Source organism: Lissotriton vulgaris, chromosome 3_1 (genome assembly GCF_964263255.1).
Source record: "Lissotriton vulgaris chromosome 3_1, aLisVul1.2, whole genome shotgun sequence".
Lineage (NCBI taxonomy): Eukaryota > Metazoa > Chordata > Amphibia > Caudata > Salamandridae > Lissotriton > Lissotriton vulgaris.
The window spans coordinates 867,449,994-867,476,457 of NC_141689.1; the positions used below are offsets into that span (position 1 = coordinate 867,449,994).

General features: G+C 44.8%; 1 protein-coding gene across 4 annotated transcripts in view; it reads left to right on the forward strand.

Annotated features, from left to right (window-relative positions):
* Window positions 1–26,464, forward strand: part of FANCC (FA complementation group C) — a 1,396,321-nt gene that overhangs the window by 821,374 nt on the left and 548,483 nt on the right. For all 4 annotated transcript variants that reach the window (XM_086961183.1, XM_086961186.1, XM_086961184.1 and 1 more), the window contains one exon: window positions 11,640–11,692. In XM_086961183.1, coding sequence (XP_086817309.1) covers window positions 11,640–11,692 — 53 coding nt within the window. The remainder of the gene's footprint in view (window positions 1–11,639; window positions 11,693–26,464) is intronic.

A 26,464-nucleotide genomic window follows, 5' to 3' on the forward strand; every position in this document is an offset into this window, starting at 1 on the left:
TAAACGTTGCGAGACCAGATTGCCAGTCATGAAGGACAGTGCAGAAAGACCATCTTCATAGACACCAACAAGCAGGGTCGTCGTGGTTGACTAACACTCAATGAATTTTGGCAGAGTTCTTGATAAGGGATATGACTTCTCCCAGAATCTATGGATGCGCTCCCATGTCCACCACATGTGAAGGTTTGATCCCCTCTAGCACTGATCAGTGCCCTCGAACATAGCTTTCAATCTCTCCTGTGCTAGACGCCATTGTAGCATTACTTTGCTTGGGCTTTGTTTATACCTTATGCAAATAAGGAATTGGAACAACTTTCTGGGACATCGAACAGGATCTTTTCTTGCCATTTTTAATCTATGTGAGGGGATATGCTTCTCACCTGCTGCTTGGGCCATCATCAGGACTCACTATCCCACAAACCCATAACCTCCAGGAGGAGGAGGGACCACCTGCTGTTTCTCGCTGCTGCCACCAGCGCCATAAAGCACCTCCAGTTCTCCCGGGGCATGGGACCTGCTGCTCACCTGCTGCTTGGGCCATCACCGGAACTCACTGTCTCACAACCCCATAACCTCCAAGAGGAGGGGCCACTGCTGTTTCCTGCTGCTTCCACCAGCGACATAAAGCACCTTCAGTTCTCCCGTGGTGTGTGACGGGCCCGTCTGCATCTGTCAATGACCAGTTCAAGACTGGTCTGGGACCCCCTCTATCTTTTGGCTTCCAGCTTCCTTGGATGGAGCGTCTGGTTGTGCATGGGATGGGAAAGTGGAAGGCTTCTACTGGAGGGAACACAGCCTGTCCGAAAGTTCTGTGCCTTTTTTAAATCTTGGCTGGGTAAGTAGAGCATCCTCTCTTTCCTCTCTTCCGCTGTGGGGGCCCTGAATGATGAGATTTCAAATGTGGAAGAAGTACTTGCTTCTCAGGGGAGGACAGGGGACTACCATCTTTCTCAGGATCCGAGTGTCCCTGTTCTCATTTTCTACCAGTTGCTGACAGTGCTGAGTCAGAAATTGGCAGCACCACCTGTGTTCCCCTTTGTGTAGTTTAGCAGATGGTCGCCCTAGTGAAATCCATGGGCAGGCTCTAGTACATCTGTCTTGCGTGTGGGAGGCCCCTCCTGGGAGTAGTGATGGGGAGTCACAGTGTCCGAATCTCGCCCACCTGCACAAAAGAGGAAAAGAAGGGACTTGCCTGCAGTACATTGTCCTCCTGCATGAAATCTGTACCCTAATGAGAGGGTCTCTGCTACCTTGCTGGAATCACTGATCACCAGCGCAATTCAGGGCTCCATGGACGGCCTTCTTGCCAACTTGGATGTATTGATTAAGGGCTTACTTCAACCTTTGAAGCGATGTTTGGGAGATCTTGAACAGGCTCTGAAAGCTTCTGTAAGGTGTACACTTTCGCCCTCCACAAAAGCCTCCCTCCAGATAACACCTGGGGAAGGAGACAACAAGTACCTCTTGAGCAGATAGACACCCTACCCAGGCCCAACCCCTCACTGCCAAGAGAATTGTCTGGCACCTCAATAGAGCCTGCATCTCTTATGCCTGTTCGCTACCCACTTTCCAGGACCATCAATTGTATAATAAGTGGAGTGATATTCTTAACCTGCCTGGTGCCGCGACCCCGTATGTAGTTGTGCTTGGGAACATCCCTTCATTGGCCAGTGGTAGTAGTGAGTCTTAGGAGCATCTAAAAAACAAGGTGACTCATTGGACTGGCTTGCTTTCCAACCTTAGACCTCATATTCGCAAGGAGATAAATATGGTGAGAAGAGTGAGTTGGGTGTGGAAAGACATGAAAACCTAAGAGGGGGACTGAACTCTGTGGTTGTCAGGTTTAATCACCCTAGGGAAGCTGCCCGTTCTCTAGCCGCTGTTACCACCATTAGATCGGATAAACATTCTCTAATCCAGACCCTCCCACCGTGCTTCCTCGTTAAGCCAGAGTTTGTTTTCCTAGATCTAGGGTGCAAGGGGGCCCACCAGGGATGTCTGACAACTACACAATTCCCCCTACCATCTCCTATGGAGTGTGCTAATCGTTTTGTTCCTTTAGGCATTTTGTAAGCCTGTGATTGACTGGGTTCTCTTGTTTTACATCCGACCTCTGGTATCCCTTCTGTTGAAAACCCTCTAGCTCACTCTCCAGCAAGCTGTACTTCAAGCATTCCCAAATACATGAATTTAGTAAGCTGGAATATAGCAGGTCTTACTACCAAGTTTGCTGACCCGAACTGGCATTTTTATATTCGAAACTTCAATGTGATTGGCTTACAAGATCTTGGAAGACCATAAATCGCAATTTCCTGGAGGGAATAAAAGCTTATCTGGCAGGGCTAAAGGGGGTTTAGTGATCGACTGAATGGTATGTTACTGAATTTCCCTCTGGCTCGCCAGTGATCCAAGTTTTAAAGATGATATTGCCTGGTTCCCCTGTTTTTTATCTCTTTCATTTTTATAACTCAAACACAGGCCCTCAGAATACATCTAATATTCAATGCTTGGGTGCTTTTATAGACTCTTTATGTGTTGGGGGAATGGATTGCCGAATTTAATAATTGCAGGTAATTTTAATTTACATCTGTGTTAGAGCCCTTTTGTTAATTTAAGCAGAGATTTTGCTTGTTGGATTCACAACAGTCTGCATATGGAGTATTCCAGCGATGGGTCAGAGGTAAACAACATCTTGCACTCCAATAACTTAGTCTTCACATTGGACATGATGGTCAATTCTCCAGTTTTGCAAAGTGCCCCCACTTTTAGAGGTTGGGTTTGTTCTACCATTGTAGATTTTATCTTTGTCTTGATTCCTCTTGTTTGTCTTCTATCCAGTTTTAACATATCTCATAGTGTCTTTAGTGACCATAATCCTGTTTCGCTCACTCTGCAGTGTCGGCTGCCCATCCTTTCCAGATTATGGGAGACATTTGATACCCTTTGTCCAACAGATCAGGCTAAGTGAATAAGGTGGGCTATGGTGGAGCATGAATGCTTTAACCGTACCCTTTTTAATAGCTGCACTAGTAACTTTAAATGCTTACATTTTGCCATTAGTAACCGAGTAACCCTAGCAGGCTTTGGTAACATCTTCAAAAAGGTCTCAGTGCTCTTACTCCGCCCAGGGGCTAATTCAGTCTCCAATGCCCCCAGTTGGTTTGATTCTAGGTGCTCCAAGGCCCTACGGCTCCTTAGGAGTGCTTTAAAAGCCAGACCCAGAGTTAGAGAGCTCGTTGTTAATGCCCATTTGAACCATAAGACTGAGTTGAAAAGGTGCAGAGAATCCGTGAGGGAACAAGCTTGGGACGACCTCTCACAAGGAAGTACGTTGGAAAATAGATCTACCTTTAATCGTATTAATCAATCATGTAATTCCCAGGACAATGTTGCCGCTTTATATCATCATATCACCGGCAATTCGTGGGTGTCACACTTTTAAGGTATTTATAATTACCAGTCCCACACGGAGGCGATCATGCCTGAAATACTTTCTTTCGGAAGGTCGAACCTGGTATTCAACTTAGAGGAAGCTACCCAGGGCATCTTACAACTAGCAAGGCCCCGGGTCCAGATTGCACCCCTCCCCCTCGACTTGTAACTTAGTGACATTACAATATAAGGCCCTGTTTTGAAACAGATTCTTAATGCAGCAGTCAGAGAGGGTCCTCTCCCTTTTTGGTCTACCTTCGTTATCGTCCCCATTTCTAAAAAGAAAAAAAAGGGATAAAGATTACCCACAATGTAACTGACCTATACCCCTTATTGAGTCTGTCGTAAAGGTCCTGGGGCGGGTACTGTTGGCAAGGTTATCCACTTGGGCTGAGGTGAATAATATCATCTCAAGCCCACAATAGGGGTTCAGACAAAGGTTGTCTACCATTGACCTGTGCCTGAACCTGTATTTGGTTACGAACAAATACACCATTGCCTGTCTGAATTGCTCCTTCTAACCTTTATGGACCTTACGTCTGCTTTCGACAGGGTTTGTAGGGATAAGCTGTGGGCTATAATTTTAAGGATGGGATAGAGCCCAATATTGTGTATTGTTTACAGGATTTTCACTCTCATACCACCACACCAGTCAGATATTCTAACTAGACAGCTAACACAGAAAACTTTAAGTTGGTAGAGGTGCACCAAGGGTGCACACTGGCCCCTTTCTTATTTTCACTATATAAAAATGGCCTTGAAATGGCCTTGTTGGCTGCTCTGTGTTGGTTACGTGAGTGATCTTCTAGCCATTTGCCTTTTGTTGGTTTGGCTCAGATTATGAACATGAGAGGAGCTCGGCCTGAATAGATCGATCGTAAAGGATTGCCTTTCGCTTGACTATGCTCTCAAAATCCCTTGGGTTAAATATATTGTGGACTCCATTTTGCTTTTGGTGAGGGGGGAATTGTTTAGTAATCCTGAGAATATAAGCTCCTCCAAAAGAAAAGGAGAGAGGGATCATTTCTTTTTTGCAAGAACACTCATGCAAAGAGAAGCAACTGAAATGTTGGAACCCACGGTTCAGAGATACGATCTGCTGAAAGCGATCCATACTACAAAACCTTATCCTGCCGCTGTTAAAAAGGACAGAGATCGTTTGCTTACCAGATTCAGACTAAGAGCCCGATTCTGATCTCATTAGGAAAGCATACCGACCGAATCAATTCTGTAATGCTTTCCATATGACTCGGATCGGGGGGAGTCCGACCGACCGCGTACGATGCATCCATATGGGATATGATTTGGTCGGACGCCCATTGACTTCAATGGGAGCCTGTGTTCCGAACGTGAACATAGGCTCCCATTGAAGAAAGGGGTGGCTGGGAAAAATCGTGCATCCTGTGACGGGCACCCCATTGTGCCTACCGCACTGTGCATCGTACGGAAGAGGGGACCCATGGGTACCCCCATTGACTACGTTTGAGGGCCCTGGGTGAACGGGGGCCTGCTATGGACCCCCAAACACCGATTCCAGCAGCCTTTTTGTTCCGGGAAAAACGGAATCGGAAAGGCTGTCTGAATCGGTCATCGTACTTGCTCGGAAACCGGGTCCATAGAGCTGTACGAATTGGGTCCGGAAAGGCTTGACCTGTCCGAATGCCTTTCGGAACCGATTCGGTCAGCCCTAACTGTTTCCAGTCATCGTACGTGGTCGTTCGGAATTGGGAACGAGTCTGTCGTAAACTAGGGCTCCGGATCAGATTTGGCAAACCCGAATCCGATTCAGAGCCCTTCCGACTGACATCGGAATCGACCCCTATGTCTGTTGCATATGTTGTTATCCTCTCCTAAAGGTTGTTACAACATTTGGTCTATGGGTCCCTGCAGCTATAACAATTTGTCTCTGCAGAACACATTACATTTTGTGATTTATGTGGTGTTCCCCACACATGAATTAAAGAGGAAACCAAGTGTAGGTCAGGAGTCCAGTTTATTCGCCTCATCCATCAACAGCTTCAGGTCGTAACTGACCTGGAATCACAGGTACATTCCTATTCTAAGAACATGGTAACATTCCTATTCTAAGCAAGAGGGACTAGAACGTGGGAAGGAGGAAAGCAAGTATGAAAACACAACATAACACATCTCCCATCTTTACCAAAACATAGTGAACAGAAAATAATGAGGTAAAGAAGACAAAGGAAACAGATGAGCAAACGAAAATCAATGACCATAACTTACACATAATCTTTCATGTACATTGGAGCACTGCGTAACCTTTGACTCCTCAAGCGAGAACTGGATGGAGAGTTGTGACAAGAGCGAGAAGGATTGCTTAAGCCAAACAGATTAGATGTGATATCAGAGTCAGACTGAGAAAGGTTCTTTGACTTAACAACTACAACTCGACTCTTGTTCCAAATCCTCCCATCCTGTGTCTTTACGGCATTACCAAAAACTTTAATGACAGGCCTAACATTGGTATACTTGGACCACGGCCGTCTCCCTACCGGTGCCTTTATTTTTATAAGGTCACCTACCTTTACATCATGAAATTTAACACGTTTGACATTGTCAAAATATGCCTTCCTACAAGTTTGCTTCTCAATTTCTCTCTCCCTCCATGCTCCCACATGATTATCCACAAATCCCTTCTTCATGTTCATCCAACCTGGACACCACATCGTGTTCGGAACTCTACCTTTAAATAGCTCAAAAGGAGATTTTCCAGTGGTCGTGTGAGGGGAGTGACGATAAGCGTCTATTCTTTCTCTTAAAGCATCCTTCCAATTCAAGCCACTAGCTCTTGCGAGCTGAATGCACTCTTTCAATGTACGATTGACCCTCTCAACTGCACCATTCGTTTCAGGGTGATATAACGATGTTCTCTTGTGTACTATTACACATTTTTTAAGATAATCTTCAAAGACACTAGAACAGAACTGAGGACCGTTATCTGACAGTAAACTATTAGGGAAACTCTCTCTCAAGAATATGTCCGATAAAAACTTTATGACAGAATTAGAAGTAATTTCACAGACTGCACGGACCTCAATCCAGCGTGAATACAAATCAATTAAGACTATCAGATAGGGAGTGTCAGAAACACCTGCAAGAGGCCCTAAAATGTCAATTGCCAATTCATCCCAGGGATGATCAGGTAACTCCCTACACACCATAGGCATTTGCCTGACTTTTAGGATCTTATCACTTGCACAGCATTCCACACACTCCCTCACCAAACGTTCTATTTCAAAGTCCATTCCTGGCCACCAAAACTGAGTACGAACCATCTCCTTGGTTTTTACTATCCCCAAATGACCAGAGTGTGCATGAGAGAGCAATTTTTTCCTTAAAGCGAAAGGAGGTATAAGCCTCAACCCACGAGTTAGCATGTCATCTGAAATTGAAAGTTCATGAGAAACCAGAGACCAAGGTTTGTCCAGACGCTTGTTATCTTTTAATAAGGACATTACTTTAACCAACTCCTCATCCTTTGACAATTCCTCTTTCCACTCTTCTTTACTTACAACACCCTCTGTGACCTCACAAACATTTAAATATTCATCCACATCACCATAGTCATCTTCGTATCCCGTATCATCACTTTTAACCAATCTAGAAAAACAATCAGCAGCCTTGTTAGACACACCCGGTAAATACTGGACTTCAAAGTCAAATTCCTGTAAAGATATGATCCATCTTCTTATCCGAGAAGAAATGGAATCTAGTCCTTTTTTACAAAATACTTCCTTGAGAGGCTTATGGTCAGATTTAACAATAAATTTAGTTCCCCAAACTAAATTCTTGAACTTTTTTAATGCCCAATATATCGCGAATGACTCCTTTTCGATTACGGAGTAGTTCAACTCCGGACCACGGAGGCACCTGGATGCACATGCAATTAAAGACTCTTGGCCTAGTTTATTTTGCACCAACACCGCACCTAATCCCTTTTCACTTGCATCAGTAAAAATGAACGTAGGTAAACCAGGAACAAAAGCCTGCAAGGACGGAGCTTTCTTTAATTCCTCTTTTATTCCCTCAAATTCTTTCTTACACTCATCCGACCAGACAAAAATGACACTTTTACCAGTGAGTCTCCTCATGTTCTTTGTCTTGTCCGCAAAATGTACAATAAACTTCCCATAAAATTCTACCATCCCTAAAAAGGACAATAACTCTTCTCTATTGACAGGTTCTGCAACATTACTGATGGAGGTAACTAAATCCGATTTAGGAAAAACACCCTGACTCTTAATACAGTGCCCTAGGTAATTTACTTCTTCTAAGCCAAATTTACACTTCTCTTTCTTAAGAGTCAAACCAGAATCAGCCAGTCTTCTCAACACCTCACACACACGCTCATTGTGTTCCTGCAAGTCCGACCCATACACTAGAAGATCATCCTGGTAACACTTTACCCCAAGAAGACCTTTAAGTATGTGTGTCATAATCCGCTGGAAAACCGAGGCAGCTGATATCAAACCAAAGGGCATCCTTTTGAACTTAAAAGTCCCCATCGGGGTTACAAATGCAGTTAAGTCCTGACAAGAAGTGTCTAGTTCTACCTGGTGATAGGCAGATGCCAGATCTAGGGTAGTGAAGTATTTCGCACCCTCCAATGTGCCTACCATTTCATCTATGTTGGGTAACGGAAATCTGTCCACCACCACCTCTTTGTTCAACGCTCTTAGGTCAATACACAAACGAATCTCGCCGGTAGGCTTCTTCGCAACCACAATGGGAGACAACCATTCCGTGGCTTCTACAGGCACTATAATGTTATTTGAAACTAACTTTTCTAACTCCTCTTGTACCTTTACCTGTTCTGCTAGTGGAATCCTTCTAACCTTCGCTACTACAGGGATAGCATTTTTCTTAAGCCTGATACAATGCTTATAGCCAGTTAAACATCCCAACTTGTCTTCAAAGACAGATGGAAATTTTCCAGAAAACATGTCAGCAAGATTTTCCACCTCCTGAATTCTCACCTGAGGTGTGGCATTAGGATCAAGTGTGACCCCAAGATCACGTTGGTCACGCCAACTAATTAGAGCATCCTCAAAGTTGGTAACATAAATTTTTCCAGGAATGATTTTGCATCCTAATTCCATAGTGGCAGTAAAATAACCTAGAATCTTAATGGGTTTACTGCCATACCCTAGCGGTAAGATGTCACTTTTGAACAGTTTTACATTTTTCCCAAAGGTTTTGTGCAGAAGCTCCTCATCAATCATAGTGATCTGGGAACAAGAATCAAATTTAAATTCAATCATGGCATCATCTACTTTAACTAAATGTGTGGGGTGCTCTAATACTCCATCACTAACTTGAAACGTGACCGTTTTCACCTGTGGTTGTGCCCATTTCTTGTACGTATTATCCCTTTTATTACCTTTTGTCCTACAACATTTTGAAAAATGACCTCTTCTCCCACATTCATTGCAAATAACTTTCAAGGCAGGACAATTTGGTGAGTTAGCTAAATGTCCGGGATTAGCACACCTGAAACAAGAAAATTTGTTAGACATATTAAAACTCGGATTATATCTGTTTGTCATATTGTCATTCCTCCCACTGTCTTCTTTTCCCTCTTTCTGAACCTGACAAACTACTTCTTCTACTTTGGATTCAGTTTTCTTCTCAGGTTCTACTGTTTTCTCTTTCTCTCCTTTCAGTTCATCTACGCATTTGGTCATGTGTTCGACTTGTTTTGCTATCACAAGTACTTCCTCTAGGGGTGGTTCATCCTTTAGCCATAACTCTTTTCGAATGTTGTCATGAGCACATTTTAAGACGAACTGATCTCTGATCCTTTCTTCTAATGTCTGTCCAAACTTACATGAAGACGCCAATTTTCTAAGAGCGGACACGTAGTCTTCTACAGACTCATCTCTCTTCTGACCTCTCAACCCAAAATGGTATCTCTCCATTATTGTGCTTAGTCTTGGAAGATAGTGACGATCTAACTGCTCTATTGCTATTTCATACTCGTTTAGGTTTCTCTGTTCCGCAGCTGTGAGTTCCGGCAAGTGTTCCAGTACGTCCTGTCCTTCACCACCTAGACAGTGTAACAGTAAAGAATGCTTCCTTTCTGCACTTAGGTTTGTACCACACACTCTCGCATAATTTGCAAAAATCTTCTTCCATTTCTGCCATTTCACACTAGGTTCACCTGGACTTATCAAAAAAAATGCTGGTTGTGTGACATTCTGCATATTTAACTTCTTTCTTTTTATTTTATTTATAGTATATAGTCTTTCTTCTCTTTATCCTTTATTGTGCCCTTAATAAGCTTTTCTTTATTTTCTTCTATAAAGAAATGTCATTAATAAAGATCTAGTTGTATTAAAAAAAATGATCTTCTCTTTGTCTATTTTTTTTTTATTCTCAGTGGAGCAGGCTTTGTGAGATCATCCTTTTTTTTTTATAAAGACACGTTCTATTTCCCTTCAGAAACGTTCCTTTTCACTGTTCATAAAGACAATCAGGGTTCTTTTCTCAATATCCGTGTTTTTTTTTTTTTTTTAAAACGAATGTTCCTTCGCTCTACGTTCTTTTGACTGTGAGCACATAAAGTTCATCAATCAGCATTCTATTTTCTTTAAACGCGCGTTACACACTGCGCGCAATGAGGCTTGAAACGCACGGTGACTTCCTACACACGCTGCGTGCTGCGTCACTGAACCGCATGACGCCTTCCTCCAGTACGCGCTGAAATCTCTCGCACATATAGAAACAAGAAGCGCGAGCGCCTTTAACGGCTCAACAAATAAACAACGCGCGTTGTTTATGTTCCTTTTACGTCCCCTTATTATTATTTTTTTAACCTCCCTCCGTACTCCTCACCAGATTAAGGAGTTTTCTATCTTCGTTTTTATCCGTCGATTCAGCCGCTGGGAAGACTTCGCTTCCTTCGTTCGTAATTCAGCCGCTGGGGAGGTACTTCAAACAGAGGACAGCTGGGTGTTGAGGCGATGTGAGGTAGGATCGTCGCCAATAATAATGTGGTGTTCCCCACACATGAATTAAAGAGGAAACCAAGTGTAGGTCAGGAGTCCAGTTTATTCGCCTCATCCATCAACAGCTTCAGGTCGTAACTGACCTGGAATCACAGGTACATTCCTATTCTAAGAACATGGTAACATTCCTATTCTAAGCAAGAGGGACTAGAACGTGGGAAGGAGGAAAGCAAGTATGAAAACACAACATAACAATTTACTGTAAATTTTATTCCGAACTCAGGAGTATCTTTATCACTCCACTCCTAAAGCGCATGGGATTCTCCCTAGTACCACCTGCATTTTTATTTTTACAGATGTTTTCTGATGAATTTATGATTTTTAGTGTATCTTGCCTTTTAAGAACCATCGTGTATTTTAAGAATCTGCCGAGAGTTTAATTGGCTTATAAACTTTTAATCTGTATTTTTTCTGGATTGTATTGTGTATTGTAATCTTATTATTATGTTTTGTCTTTTGTACCCTTCTATCTGACACCTTATCAATCACACACAAAAATATGGCATGGGTTGTCAGCCCGCCTACTTAGACCGTGTAGGAAAGCACTGTTCCACTTGGCCGAACACCCTGTCTGCATCCTAAAATTGTTGGGAGTTTCCTCGCAGGTCCTTCCTAATTTATGGCACTGCAGCGCCATTTCCGCCAAAATACCTTCTGTACAGGACTACCTTGTTAACTTTTGTGTTACAGACAGAAAATACACTCGAAAGGTCCCCCACATGCTGGAAAAACTCCCAGAACATGGGGGGCATTAACTATCTTGTTCCCGATTTTGAACCCCCACTTTAGGGGTCTAACTGACCGTAAGTGATCACGAGGGCATAGCGTAACCTGTTGTCATGAAGTATATTTCCCCAGAAGGGCCTGCTGCTTTTTATTCTTGGGGGATAATGCCTGCAACGGAGGCACCAATGTTTAGATTGGGTAGCATGGCCGCTATACCGCTGTTCTGATGGAGGCCTTGCTTTCCACACACCTGCTGCAGCTGTGCAGCCTACCTATAAATGAGGCCTTTTATAACAGTCCCTTTGTCTTGAAAACCCTGCTATATTCAGTAGATCATGCATCAGTGGATAGAAAGTGAAATGTATAATATGGCTTCTGCTGTGTTTTTTAAGAATAATTGCATAGGAAGCTTCTTTTACATTGGGCTAAAGTGTTTCCAATTTCTTTTCACAGCCTCAAGCAGCGTGCCACCCTTCAATCTTTGGCGTTGTTGATGACATTTTTAAGTGAGTACCTGTAATGCTATATCATAAATAAACAAATCACAAAAAATGCAAATCTAAATGTAATGATGGTTTCATTCAGTCGCAGAATCAACCGATGGTCCAATCTGGTGAGGTATTCAGTATCAAAACATGCATGGATCCTTAGTGTAGAATAAGGCAATACTTTCTTGCCACTTTCACAACAAAATACCTTGCTTTGGTTTGACACTACCCGCAGCTCACTCAGCCTGATCCATTAAAGTGTGGGGTAACCCTGATCATACAAATTTAAATATTTTCATCTTGGACTAATTTTGAAATGTAAGATTTCATGCTAACCTCTCCTTCACCTAAACATAGCCAAACACACCATAAAATCCAGGCCCTACACCTCCATCAAAACCCTTTCCTGAAGATTAACGGGGCGTATGTGTACCTCATCAAGGACTGTCTGTTGATGCAGGTAAGGTCAGTGTTTGCTACCTTTGTGCATTTGTGTCAAACATTCTGAACCTCCCTCTTCTTGATTCATTTGATTAGCAGCATGTGTCTTCGATTTTAGGTTTCGGTAAACATTTAGGGGAATTGTTCATTATCAATCTTACAGCAAACGAGATTACTGCCACCTCCACTACCCTCCCACCCGGCAGTCTTCTCTCACAAATAGATTAATGGAAGACATTAGACCCGTGTGATTCTATGTACTTCTCGAGGGGAGTTTACAGTGGATTATCACCATCCAGGATATGTAGGGTCTTAAGTTCTCTTGAACGTTACAAATCTCTAGTCTTTTGTGAAAATTATTAAATAAAAAAAATCCAACTGTGGCTATCAGAGGCTGCCAAAGAGTTCTCCATTCCACGCAGGAACAGGGAGATCTTGTTCATACCTAGCACATACCACTCTTTGTTGTACCAGTCTTGCCTGTGCGGAGTGGGGTCCATGCTGCACTTAGGACAGTTTACTTAGCACACAGCAGAAGTGTATACATAAAGGGAGACCACAGTTTCCTGTCTCTCCTATACACATAAGGCTTCCATCCCAACAATATACAGCATGGTGTCTTTAGGGTTTTAACCTCTACTCTATCTTACATGGATTGAAAGACTTCTCCCCAATAGGTGTTCGCCGTCCCATATCAGGGTACCCGTTGATCCATGTGCACCTAGGTCCATATAACCTACTACATTGGACAGATCTTCTGTGTTCGTGGTGTGTACATTCTCCGGATTCCAATGGCACCGTAGCAACATTTTCTTGGCTGCTCCTTGGCCATGGGCACGTGTTATTCCCTTAGAAGTGTTTCATTGTATAAATTCCCTTGAGTGTTAAAGATTTACCCTAGTACCGTCTACCACCTAAGATTTACCCTAGTACCGTCTACCACCTATGTGGATGCACTTTTCTGCCTAGACCTTGTGAAAAGTTAGGATTATCCAACAGAGATGTAAAGTGGGAATAGAAACCTGTGAGGCCATTGCGTACTCCAGCTTGGTTCCATAAGTTTAAATTCAAGAATGTAATTGGGGATTTTTTCATATTTGTGGCTTGTGTTTCAAGGCCAGCCATTTAATTTTCCATTGGTGTTTGCCTGCTAGAGTATGGTCATGGGAGCAGTGGCTGCTCGCAAAGGTAACTTTGTGAGGCAGTGGGGTGGGGTGAGGCAGGGCTGGGCTGGTTGGGGGGTAGTGGAGTGTGACATACGACGGGAAAGTGGAGAGTAAGGAAATAAATAAATACAAGCACTTACTTTGCGTGTGCAGCATTGCCAACTACTCCCCCACCCAGCCCGCCCCGTCCACCGCCCCATAGTGTTATCTGAGCAAGCCGCCACTGCATGAAAGCATCAGAATTTTTATGTTTCTGCATTGGACCACTCCAAAAAATTGTGAGATGAATATCCCTGTAGCACGGAAGCATGTCTGAACACCTGGGGCCGTATTACATAAGGTGCCCTGGGGGTGCAATCAGAATTTGCGCCTGCTTTGTACGCCCCCGGGGCACTTTGGTATTATAAAAGGGGGCGCAAATGCTTGTGCGTCCCATCTATAATACTGATAGCGCTGGCGCACTTACTGCGCCAGCGCTGCCATCAGAGGCTGTTCTCTCATTTGCCTTGGGGCGTGCCCTATGCAAATGAGGGAATTCCTTTGACTCTGCACCCGCACCATATTACAGACGCTGTCGCAGAGTCAAAGAAGCCCTCAGGTTGCGCACTAATGGAGCACCTCCTTACAGCAGCCCTGTACATGGGGTAAAGGGGTTCCCATGGACACACCAGACATCCCAGTGCAGGCTGGTGCATTCACTGACTGCGCCCATCAGCAAGGGGACCTCTAAACTCCTTTCAAAGTGCAGGCGGGTGCCACCTGCACTGTGAAAACATGGAGCAGCTGCTCCGTATTTTCACCTGAATGCGCTGTCCCCAGGGCAGCACGAGTTCGCGGCTGACCCCAGAGCAGCTCATTCACTATAATGGGGCGCATTGACATTGTTTTCGCTTGGCGCACCTTTCGAAAGGTGCACCGGGCGCATACATTGCCAAAACGTAATACGGCCCCTAATATCCTACCCCTTTGATCAGCCTGGACCCTCAGCAGGGCTATAAGCAGGATAAAAAAACTGGGGGATCTCTCAAAGGCTTGTGGCCGACGTAATTAAGAGTGTGGCTTAAAACCCCCTAGGCTCAAAATCTTTGCTTAGCCTATTGTGCCGCCTGACTCGTATTTTGCTGTTTCTGTCATTGTATCCAGATATTAATACAACAAGTAACATTATACCTACAACAAGACAGAACTGTTGGATTTGTCAATGGTTGTTAGTTGCATAAGATAAATAAGAAACAACTATGGCTTTGTTGTATATAATATTGACAATGCTTCAGTTCTGAAATCATGAGAGTGTGAAGGAATTAAAAAGAGTATCTTTCAAGCTACACCAAAGGCAGTGAGCAGTTGCAAAAATGGAGACCCCGATAGGGACCCGTCTCATCGCCTGCTTTTAAGAACGTCCGGTTCTGAGCACCGATAGGACCCACTTTACTCTCTGACTCTGTCTTTGCTGCGATTCATGACTTCTTCCATTCTGCAGTAAAAAAAAGCAGGTCTTCTAAATTTGAGCTACGCGTTTGGGTGTAAGGTTGGAAAAACAACTGGAGTTTATACAGTATCACCATTTTGATTGTGTCTATACACTCAACCAGGAAAGGATGTATCTGTCTGTGCCATTTCGATAGATCGTACCTGATTTCATGTATCAGTGGGGAGAGCAGTGCATAATTCGTGTCTGTATTTACTGGGGCAGGACACCAGAATTTATTTCCTTACACCAGCACTTATTTCTGACAGTCAGCCACACGGTGGCGCTGTCTGCGTACTGTTCAATTAAGTAAAAAAAGAAAAATACCAGGTCACCCAAGTCACTCACACAGCTTTGTGTCACGTGGAGTGTGATGGTTAGTATATAGAGGGGACTGGCATTGACAGGCATCTGTCCGGGGCTGGGGGTGATGCAAGCCGTGGTGGAATCGCATGAAAAAGCCAGGGCATTATCAACTGAATTTTGTCCCTTCAAAATCTGCACTGAGAGCGAGATCAGCAAGGTATAGGCTTGGAATGAATGAGGTTAGTTGAAACCCTAGGTATTTAAGGGAGGAAGAATTCCACCTAAATGGTGGCTCTGATTTATGCATATTTAGTTTGAGCCCTGCGGCGCCACAAAAGGATTTGTAGAGATGTCACTGGATCTGGCAGGGAGCTCAGGATACCCTCAGCTGAGTGGGATCATTTAAAATAGCTTTTCCTAACCTGACTTCTGCTATCCCTTTGTTTTGGCAGATCCTCTGTGCTAAGGATTCCAGATAGTACTCAAAGAGGAGAGGGGATAGAGGGCACCTCTATCGTGTGCCTCTGTCTGTATCTGGCTATTGGAGGATTTCCTTCTTTTGACACCAAGTTTTGATTTTGGAGGTTTCTGATTGTTTTCTTTCTAAGTTTTCCTCATCACGCACCATCTTTTATTTTTAGTAGATCAATTCATTATTTATTAACAGTGGTTGTGTTCTCAGTGAAGTTCTTTTAATTATGTGATTGTTCTTCTAGATTTCTTTCAATCCATTTATATAAAATTATTTATATAAAAATAGTATGCAATACATACGCCCCCCAAACTCAAGAATAAAAACGAATTAACACAAGGTATGCCTGTATATTGCCTGTACGCTAAATATCATACTATCCTGATGGATACTTCTACCTGCAGATTGCTCCCCTGTAGAATAATCCCTGGCGTCAGAGGAGTCTGGAAACTTCAAAGCTCTCATGTTGCCAGTAGGGAGTGCTGGCTTTATATCTACGTCGGAAGTGGCGGCAGATGAATTCACAAATGCCACATAGCGCCCACCCCAGAGCAGCAAAGTCAGTTCCCACTTTTCTGGGCCTTTGGCGCAGATCCGGAGTGCGCGCTTTCAAAGAGTAGTGAGTTTTCTCAATTAAATATTTTGGCTTTTCCTTACCAATGCCTCCTAATAGATCAGGGTTCAAGCTCGGTAGGAATTGTGAGGGGCAGATGGTCTTAATTGATCCCCACTCTATCTGCCTCTATTGCCTTGTGTCGGACAATGACTCCCACTCTTGTGAATCCTGCTAGCGCATGTACCTGAAGACCATTAAAGACCACGAGGTGAAGCTCTTCATGGGTCGAGCCAGAGACGACAATCACAGTTGAGGCTGCACCATGCCTAGTTTAAGGATCACTATCGTCACACTCATAAGGTGGCAAGAAAGCAAAACACAGAAAACATAAGAAACATTCTAAAGTTAAGTCACCTCCACAATCTCTGACTCCTACAGGATCTTCGTCCTCTGAGCCGGAGCTGGTTGTCATGGAGCCAGTCGATCCCACTCTGATTGGCTCTGCTCCAGTGACCTCAGTGGACATGGCTCAGAGCCACCTCATTCTTCCTCTGACCCTTCGGGTGTCGGGGAAATCCCTCTTGGAGTTACAGGCGCCAGCCTTCCACAAGTTTCTGACTCCAGGCTGTGACCCAGCGGTATTCCTCATGGCATGCATTTGATCTTGCCCCAGCACTGGAACCAGTATGTGCGCCTTCGGAACCTGTAATGCCGTACAGTCTCCATGTCTCCATGCCCTTGGCCCAGTGCCATTTGGCTCCATTCCACCTGGACCAACAACAGATCCATCTTCTGATTCATCTCTTTGGTACACCAGGCCACATCCACCTGCTACATGCCTGGCCACGCCCTCACCATTTCCATCTCTGGAGCCAAATTTGCCTCCAGTCCCTGAAGTCGTGCGAGAACAGAGGATTGCGCAGGAAAGAACAACGACTGATGGAGAAAAAGGAATATAGAAACTGGATCTGCAACATTTTTAAATCAGAATCAGATCCTTTAAACTTATATGCCTTAGGCGATGATGAAGGCAGTTGCCAGGGTCAGAAATATATAGGTCTATCATCTGCAGGTGTGCTGAACACATACCCGGGGATGGAAATAGATGTTCCAGCTGCATTCCCCATGCCAGAGATGATGATGTTTCACTCTGTGATAAGGAAAGTTGCTGAGGTGCTGGAACTTCAACTATTGACAGTGGAAGTCAAGTCTATGTTCTCACTGACAGTGCCATCTGCAGAACTCTAACTGCCTTTAAATGGTGCACTCCTGGATCCCGTCCTGGTCGCGTGAAAGAGGCCCACTTTCGCACCAGCGTTCAACAGACTTGTGGCTTGTTGCTACTCCCCTTCCCCGGGAGACCCTCTGTTCCTTTCTTCCATCCATCGCCTGAATGTCTGGTCTTGTCCATGTTTGTCAGGGCAGTTGGCTGGAACCTTCCCAACGGCCCTTTGGGCAGGTAATCCAAGCGCCTGGAAACCTGGGGAAAATACCTTTCTGCGGGGAGTATGGCATTAAAGCCACTTACTGTGTCCTGCTTCTTAGAACACCACAACCATTCCATATGGCTCAGATAGTGGTGCCTCACATTCCGGAAGAGATGAGGGTGCACTTCCAAGAGGTGGTCCAGGATGGCCAGAATGCATCAAACCACTAAATAAAATCAGATCTGGGCACCGTCAACTCCATGCCTGGAGGTATGGGTACCTCCGTCTCGATCTTAATGTGTGCTTGGCTCTGTACATCAACTTTCTCTCCTAATGTCCATGCCAACTTCATGGATCCTCTGTTTGATGGTAAGTGCCTTTTGTAGATAATATATCTAGAAAACAGTGGTTCCTGTGGTGCAATAAATGTACAGTAATAAATCAATACATAGCATAATAGCAATCCCATTTAGAGGGATTGGAGAGGGATGTCAGAAGGAGAAACAAGGCTCATATACCAGATTTTTATATCATCATTGTCTTTGTATTTCAGAAAGAGAAAATTAATCAATTATACACATCGTACACATAGTATTCATGAAAAGTGCAAAGTGACCCATGTGTATTGTGAGAACCAAAAAACAGTTAAGTGACAGTAAGTGAGTTATATACAGGTTTCTGCTTGGGGTATTTTACAGGGAAAGGGAAAGCGACCATGAACAATAATTTTCACAATTGTATTACAGTGGCTATCTGCAATCATAGACACTGTTTCGTATGGTTCATTTCCATATAGCGTCGACGGCGTTTCGACCCGGAGGGTGAATGACTGGTCTCGTCAGGACCAATTTGTTGTGGGACATCTAAGGAAATGGAAAGAGTAGGTGAGGGCATAGTACTATGTGTATGCGATTTGATGTATTAGCGGACCACTTAGATTGAGGAAGTTACCTGGGTGAGGTGTTCTTGATATTCAAGCTGAGCCAACCATGTGTGATTAAGGAGCGTTAAAATTTACTTACAGTGAATCCGGCCGGGTACTGTGGCATGGTGGAGAAGGGAGAGAAAGGGAGGAGGTAAAAAAGTGGTACGATACACGTAGCAAAATCTTAACCACGTAATGCCTATATAGCAATTGTACTTACCACTGTGAGTGGAAGTATAGAAGGAATGACCCGTCCTAGGATCAGGTACTGGGTCTCTGCCCGCACGAAGCCGAATTGAATACGGGCGACGAGGCCGCCGGTGGTGTTAATCGAGTCGGGAGGGGTCTGGCAGGAAGATGCCTGTAATTACAAAAGGCATATGCTGTTTGGACAAGGATGATGCATGTGACAGGACTGGTGAGATCGGGGCCGCAAGGGGCATCATTAGGGTGCATGACAACAAAAAGAGTAGACCAAGTCAGAAGGGGGTGTGTGTGTCCGAGCAGGCGAAAGTGAAACAATTGGAAAATAGGTGATACCAAGGACTGTTAAGTTACAGAAGTTTGAATAAATCCCATCAGACCACCCATTTGGCGGAGTTTCATCATTTGGGAATTGCTAATTATTCAAACAATCTCCCGGCCAATTAGTACCAGGGTAACATAGAAACTCTATGTACATTGTTCCTCAATGTTATAAAGTTGAAAATGTGCAGTGCTCAAAAAATAATAAGGGTGAATAAAATTGACTACTCAGACTCAAGAATTTTTCAAAGTATAGAGGTCTAGGTGTCAAGGGTTTAAAAACACGCCAGGTGATTTGATACTACCCTGTGGCGCTAAGCAAGATGGTCGACATGTTTCAGCCTGTGGGGGAATTACCCCGGCTTTTTCCAGGACCTTACGTATAACCATGCTACTGCAACTAACAGAAATTGGTGATATGAGGAACAGTAAAAATAGTGCCCCACAATGCCCCAACAAGTTAGTTGGGGCATTGTGCGGCAGATTTGGCAGGGCATGTATCAGCAGGGCAGCGCAGCGTCCTTCAGCAGCCCACCTCCCTTTGGCAGGAAGAAGTCTTGACTCCCTTCGTCCAGCGAACATTGAAGTACAAAAGTTCCTGGTAGATATGTGACTTCTCACAAGCACTATTTTTACTGTTCCTCATATCACCAATTTCTGTTAGTTGCAGTAGCATGGTTATACGTAAGGTCCTGGAAAAAGCCGGGGTAATTCCCCCACAGGCTGAAACATGTCGACCATCTTGCTTAGCGCCACAGGGTAGTATCAAATCACCTGGCGTGTTTTTAAACCCTTGACACCTAGACCTCTATACTTTGAAAAATTCTTGAGTCTGAGTAGTCAATTTTATTCACCCTTATTATTTTTTGAGCACTGCACATTTTCAACTTTATAACATTGAGGAACAATGTACATAGAGTTTCTATGTTACCCTGGTACTAATTGGCCGGGAGATTGTTTGAATAATTAGCAATTCCCAAATGATGAAACTCCGCCAAATGGGTGGTCTGATGGGATTTATTCAAACTTCTGTAACTTAACAGTCCTTGGTATCACCTATTTTCCAATTGTTTCACTTTCGCCTGCTCGGACACACACACCCCCTTCTGACTTGGTCTACTCTTTTTGTTGTCATGTATTCTAATTGTGGGGAGTGAGTAGTCAGGTCATTAAACAACCCCCTCGACCCTCCGTACCTTTGTTTTTTGATTGCATCATTAGGGTGACCAACCGTCCGTAAATTTCACGGACAGTCCGTAATTTCGGCCGTCTGTCTGTTGTCCGTGAAGGAATCTTTAACGGACGCCATTTGTCCGTCATTTTAACAGGGCACCGGTTACCCCACCCTAAAGCCGGCACAGCTTGCACCCACCTCCCTTCTTCACTCCGATGCTGCACCAAAGCTCCTCAGACACTCAGCAGCAATGGAGAGGCACAGCGGGATGGCTACCCTCACACCTCCAGCCCTTGATGAGCTGTTAAGAGGTGCTTCGAAGGTGACTGAGAGGGAGGGGCTGCCGGTTCAGGAGCAGCGACATCTATTCACATGCAAACAGCCCTGAATGTGTCATGTCTCTGCTATTTAGAGGGGGGCTCACACATTCCATTTCTACCCAGGGCCCCAAACATCCGAGACTCGCCAGATTACACCCCTGATTACACCGAGGCAGCACCTGGTTCTCTTCACAGAGCGTAATTACTGTCACTAAATTGTAAGCAAACCTCGGTTCTTCAAACATGCAGGCTATAATGTAAGAAAATAAAAAAAATGGCACAACCGCACCCACACTGATTAACAAAGTATGGAGGACAATCAGTTCAATCAGTTCTCTTAGAGTATCTCCTGTAAGTACTGTACATCACAGTGGGGGATGGCATTTTGGACAGAGAGCCTGTCTTCTCGTTGTCCACCCCCTTTTCTGAATCATTCTCGTTGTCTTGTGCAGGAGGGGGCGGGGAGCCCAAGATGATACTAGAATACTGCATGCCCACCCCTGTGGATCCTGTTCCCTCTCCTGTGATGGCTCCTGCCCTCCCCTCAGTGATGGCTCCTGTCCCCCCATGTGGTGGCTCCTGTCCCCCACGCCTGTGATGGCTCTTGTCCCCCCATGTTGTGGCTCCAGTCCACCCCACGCCTGGGATGGCTCCTGTCCCCCCATGTTGTGGCTCCAGTCCACCCATGTTGTGGCTCCAGTCCACCCCCACCTGTGATGGCTCTTGTCCCCCTCCTGTGGTGGATCCTGTCTCCTCCCTGGGTGGCTTCCGTCCCAGTCCTGGAACGACCCCTGCAGCGAGGGTGAAGTTCTTGATGGGCCTCTTCTCAAAAAGGCTCAGCTCAAAATTATTATGGAAAGGTCGGCGAGTAAGTAAGTGAAGGGATGGGTGAATGGCTGGATGAATTAGTGAAAGGGTGAATGGATGAATGAAAGATTGAATAAATGGATAATGAGAAAGGATGGATGGATTGATGAGTGAGGGGAAGGGTGGAGAGAAAATGTAAATAGCGTGATGTATGGGTGGAAGGGTAGCTGGATGATGGATGAGGGGAAAGATGGATGGGGAAGGATGATGGATGAGGAGAAGGATGGATGGATGGATGGATGGATGGAGGGGAAGGATGGATGGATGCGGGGAAGGATGGATGGATGGATAGAGGGGAAGGATGGATGGATGAGGAGAAGGATGGATGGATGGATGGATGGATGGTGGGTGGGTGAAAGGATGGATGGAGAGTCAGTGGGTGAAAGGATGGATGGATGATGAGTGGGTGGGTGAAATGATGGATGGATGAGTGGGTGGGTGGATAGTGGGTGGGTGAAAAGATGGATCAGTGGATTGGATGGTGGGTGGGTGAAAGGATGGATGAGTGTGTGGGTGGATGGTGGGTGGGTGGATGGTTGGGTGGATGATGGGTGGATAGGTGGATGAGTGAAATGATGGATGGATTGATAAGTGCAAGGGTGAATGAATGGACGTATGAGTGAAAGGGTGGATGTAAGGATGGATGAGTGAGTGAAAGGGAGGGTAGATGGACAAAAGGATGAATAGATGTTTGAAGGAGTGAAATGATAGATGGATGAGTGATAGTGTCAATGGATGGATTCATGAGTGGATGAGTAGATGGATGGATGGGTGGATGGAAGGATGGATAAGTGAAAGGGTCGATGGAGAGAGAAAGGGAGGATGGATGGATGACTAAAATAGTGGATGGGTGGAAGGATTAGTAAGTGAAAGGATGGCTGGATTGGTGAAAGGGTAAATGGCTGAATGGGTGAGTGAATGGATGGATGGGATGAAGAGTGGATGGATAAGTGTACAGATGGATAGGGTGAAAGGATAGATGGATGGATGGATAATGGAGGATGAGTGAAAGGATGGATGAGGAGAAGGATGGATGGATGGATGGAGGGGAAGGATGGATGGATGCGGGGAAGGATGGATGGATGGATAGAGGGGAAGGATGGATGGATGAGGAGAAGGATGGATGGATGGATGGTGGGTGGGTGAAAGGATGGATGGAGAGTCAGTGGGTGAAAGGATGGATGGATGATGAGTGGGTGGGTGAAATGATGGATGGATGAGTGGGTGGGTGGATAGTGGGTGGGTGAAAAGATGGATCAGTGGATTGGATGGTGGGTGGGTGAAAGGATGGATGAGTGTGTGGGTGGATGGTGGGTGGGTGGCTGGTTGGGTGGATGATGGGTGGATAGGTGGATGAGTGAAATGATGGATGGATTGATAAGTGCAAGGGTGAATGAATGGACGTATGAGTGAAAGGGTGGATGTAAGGATGGATGAGTGAGTGAAAGGGAGGGTAGATGGACAAAAGGATGAATAGATGTTTGAAGGAGTGAAATGATAGATGGATGAGTGATAGTGTCAATGGATGGATTCATGAGTGGATGAGTAGATGGATGGGTGGATGGATGGATGGATGGAAGGATGGATAAGTGAAAGGGTCGATGGAGAGAGAAAGGGAGGATGGATGGATGACTAAAATAGTGGATGGGTGGAAGGATTAGTAAGTGAAAGGATGGCTGGATTGGTGAAAGGGTAAATGGCTGAATGGATGAGTGAATGGATGGATGGGATGAAGAGTGGATGGATAAGTGTACAGATGGATAGGGTGAAAGGATAGATGGATGGATGGATGGATAATGGAGGATGAGTGAAAGGATGGATGAGGGGATTGATGAAGGGATGGATGAGTGAAATGATAGATGGAAGGATACATGATGGATAGGTTTGCAAATGGTTGAATATGTTTGCAAATGGCGGGGCTTACTTATATACTATTGCGCGACCTCTGATGTGTCTGTAAAACGTACATATTGTCCTGAAGTTTTGTCCTGAATTCTGACCTCCTGTCCTGAATTTGTGTCCTGAATTTTGACCCTTTGTCCTGAATTTTTACGCTCACCGTCCTGAATTTGCACCAATGCCAGTTGGTCACCCTAGGCATCATACCTGTGAATCAAGAAGTCAGCGCACGATCGCATCTTTCAGTCTGTCCGGGTCCGACTGGCACGTCAGCCAGCGTCCTGGAGGATATACCGTAATGCGTGTATTGCGTGCGCAGGCATGACAAGGAGAGCGAGGCGCTCGATCCTCGTCAATGTTCAGGACAGGGAGCAGCACGGTCTGCATTGAAATCCTGTTGTGGGCAGTGTGCATATGTGTGCCGTCAAGGACAGGGCGTGCGGGGTGTTAATAGTGTACGGCTAACGTGGTGGCATTTAGAGGGACCTTAATATTTGCCCTGCTCGTGTACATGCCGAAGGCTAGACATGGATATAACAACAAGTTTGAGCCCGTATCGCTATTCAGTACAATTTATACACAGTGGTGCAACATTTGATGACAACATAGGCCGAGAACGTCGGTGCAATAAGAGAAATGTTAAAATTAATTATATGGACAAAATGCGTCAAACATCAATGTTTATAATAATGCAAAATATAAGACAATGAAAACGGCTTAGTCATGTTATATGCAGGGCGTTTTCTGTGTCGATGACCAGACATTGTGTGTCTCCTCAGGAGTAACATGCATACATTTAGACGGTATGCAACGTTTACAACGAAGTTTTTACAACGCACTACCATTACAACGCAGGCATTACCACGCATACCATTACAACGCATTGCGCTGGGGGGCGCTCTAGGATAGGGAATAAGTGTAATTTTCTATCCAACACCTTCCCTAGTGTCCACGGGGACTGGAGTTGGAATAGAAAATTATACTTACCACTATCCAGCACCTCTAAGCGCTATGCGTTGTAACGGTATTCGTTGTAAATACCGCGTTGTAAAGGTATGCGTGGTAAAAGTATGCGTGGTAACGTCATACATCCCATTTAGACTCTTTATGCATAAGTGATGTATTGTAGTGCCATAATTGATGACACCAGGAGCCGTAAGTGGTGCTGTATTAACAGACTAGCAGCCCATCCCGACGGTGTCCGGGTATGAATTGCTGCCGGCCAGTAGTATATTGTTTTGTAGGATTTCGTTTTGATAGTATTTCTTATCTGTGAAAGGCCTGTGAAACGCTCCGATTCACAGTGCACTGCTGATTCACTTAAGAGTGCGCGTTCAGTAGTGTGTGAACTCGAGTTTCCCTACTTTATTTTTCCTTGCAATATTATATAGCGCAAACTCGACAACATGGCATGAGCACAATTTACATTACAGAAGAACACATTTATTTGTGGTAGGCACTGGGAGACAAAACGATTTGCCTGGAATCACAGGATGTTGGGCTGATGCCGAGATTCAAACGTAGCTCCCCAGCTCTAAAGTTCGCAATTCTAGAACTTGTGGCGGGGGTGTGTCTAAAAGTGTATGTCGGTGCTGGCCATCAAAGAGAGAGACCTGTGCATATTTCAAATGGGTGGTGAAAAAATATGAGTATGTTGCTGGAGATGTGGGCCGCCGTTCCACCAATGTACTTACCGGGGGAGGGTAAACCCCCATTATTCCGCAACTTTCTTTCCGCATACCATCACTCCGCATACTTTCATTACGAAAGTACCATGACTCCGCAATGCCATTATAACGCATGGCATTACATTTTATATGCTTATACCACGCATACATGTACAACGAAATTAGTTGTAAATGCATGAATGGTAAAAGCATGTTCTTTTTTAATGTTTGGATAACGTAGATATGGGTATAGGGGTATATGTTTTGGGGTACTGAGGTATATGTTTTGGGGTGTTTGGGTATTTTAAGGGTTCAGATATAGTTTTGGATTATGGGGTACAGGGGTGGGTTTAGGGATAGGTATGGGTTTTGGGGTACAGGGGTATTTTTAGGGTTCAGGGCTAGGTTTGGGTTTTTGGGGTATAGGGGTATTTTTACGGTTCAGGGGTAGGTTTGGGATTTGGGGTATAGGGGTATTTTAAGCATTCAGGGCTAAGTTTGGGGTACAGGGGTATTTTTAGGGTTCAGGGCTAGGTTTGGGTTTTGGGGTACAGGGGTATTTTAGGGTTCAGGGGTACGTTTGGGTTTTGGGGTACAGGGTTATTTTTAGGGTTCGGGGCTAGGTTTGGGTGCCGGAGTACAGGGGTATTTTTAGGGTTCAGGGGTAGGTTTGGGTTTTGGGGTACAGGGGTATTAAGGGTTCAGAGCTAGGTTTCGGTTTTGAGGTACAGGGGTATTTTAGGGTTCAGGGGTATGTTTGGGTTTTGGGGTACAGTGGTATTTTTAGGGTTCAGGGCTAGGTTTGGGTTTTGGGGTACAGGTGTATTTTTAGGGTTCAGGGCTAGGTTTGGGTTTTGAGGTACAGGGGTATTTATAGGGTTCAGGGCTAGGTTTGGGTTTTGGCATACAGGGTTATTTTTAGGGTTTAGGGATAGGTTTGGGTTTCGGGGTACAGGGTATATTTATAGGGTTAAGATGGGTTAGTGTTTAAGGGTGCTGGGGTATTTTAAGGAGCAAGGGTGTGTTATGATTATGGGGTGCAGGGGTATTTAAAGGGAGCAGGGTGGGATTAGCACACGATATGAGGCATGGCATGAAGGGTGGAACATACCACACGCCCCCAGCGTTTGTCACGCCCCCAGCACACGCCCACAGCACAACGCAGACAGGCCCACAAGGGACTACTTTGCTGGCACGGTTCTTTTACCTTTTAAATGTATATGGTGGGCGTCTGCATAGCCGATGTCCTTCTGCTGCAACTGCCCTTTCCAACGCTGTATTGGGTGTTGTGATTGGTGCTGTGGTTCCTGAGATTACCCGCCTCAAAGGTTTGGGCTCTCTCTTTATTATATTAGTATGGATAGCCATGGTAAAATAATCGATGTTCAACCACAATAATACAATAATACATAACAGCCACTGTCTATGATAAGGCAAACCATGTGGGAAATGGAGATAAATAAGTCACATTGAGTGACCAAGTAATCACTTCGTGAGATCTTCTACAGAAACGTCAAAAAAGAAAAGTGGCACATTAGAATAGACTTGGGGTCTTCCACCAATTCTGGGGCACTACC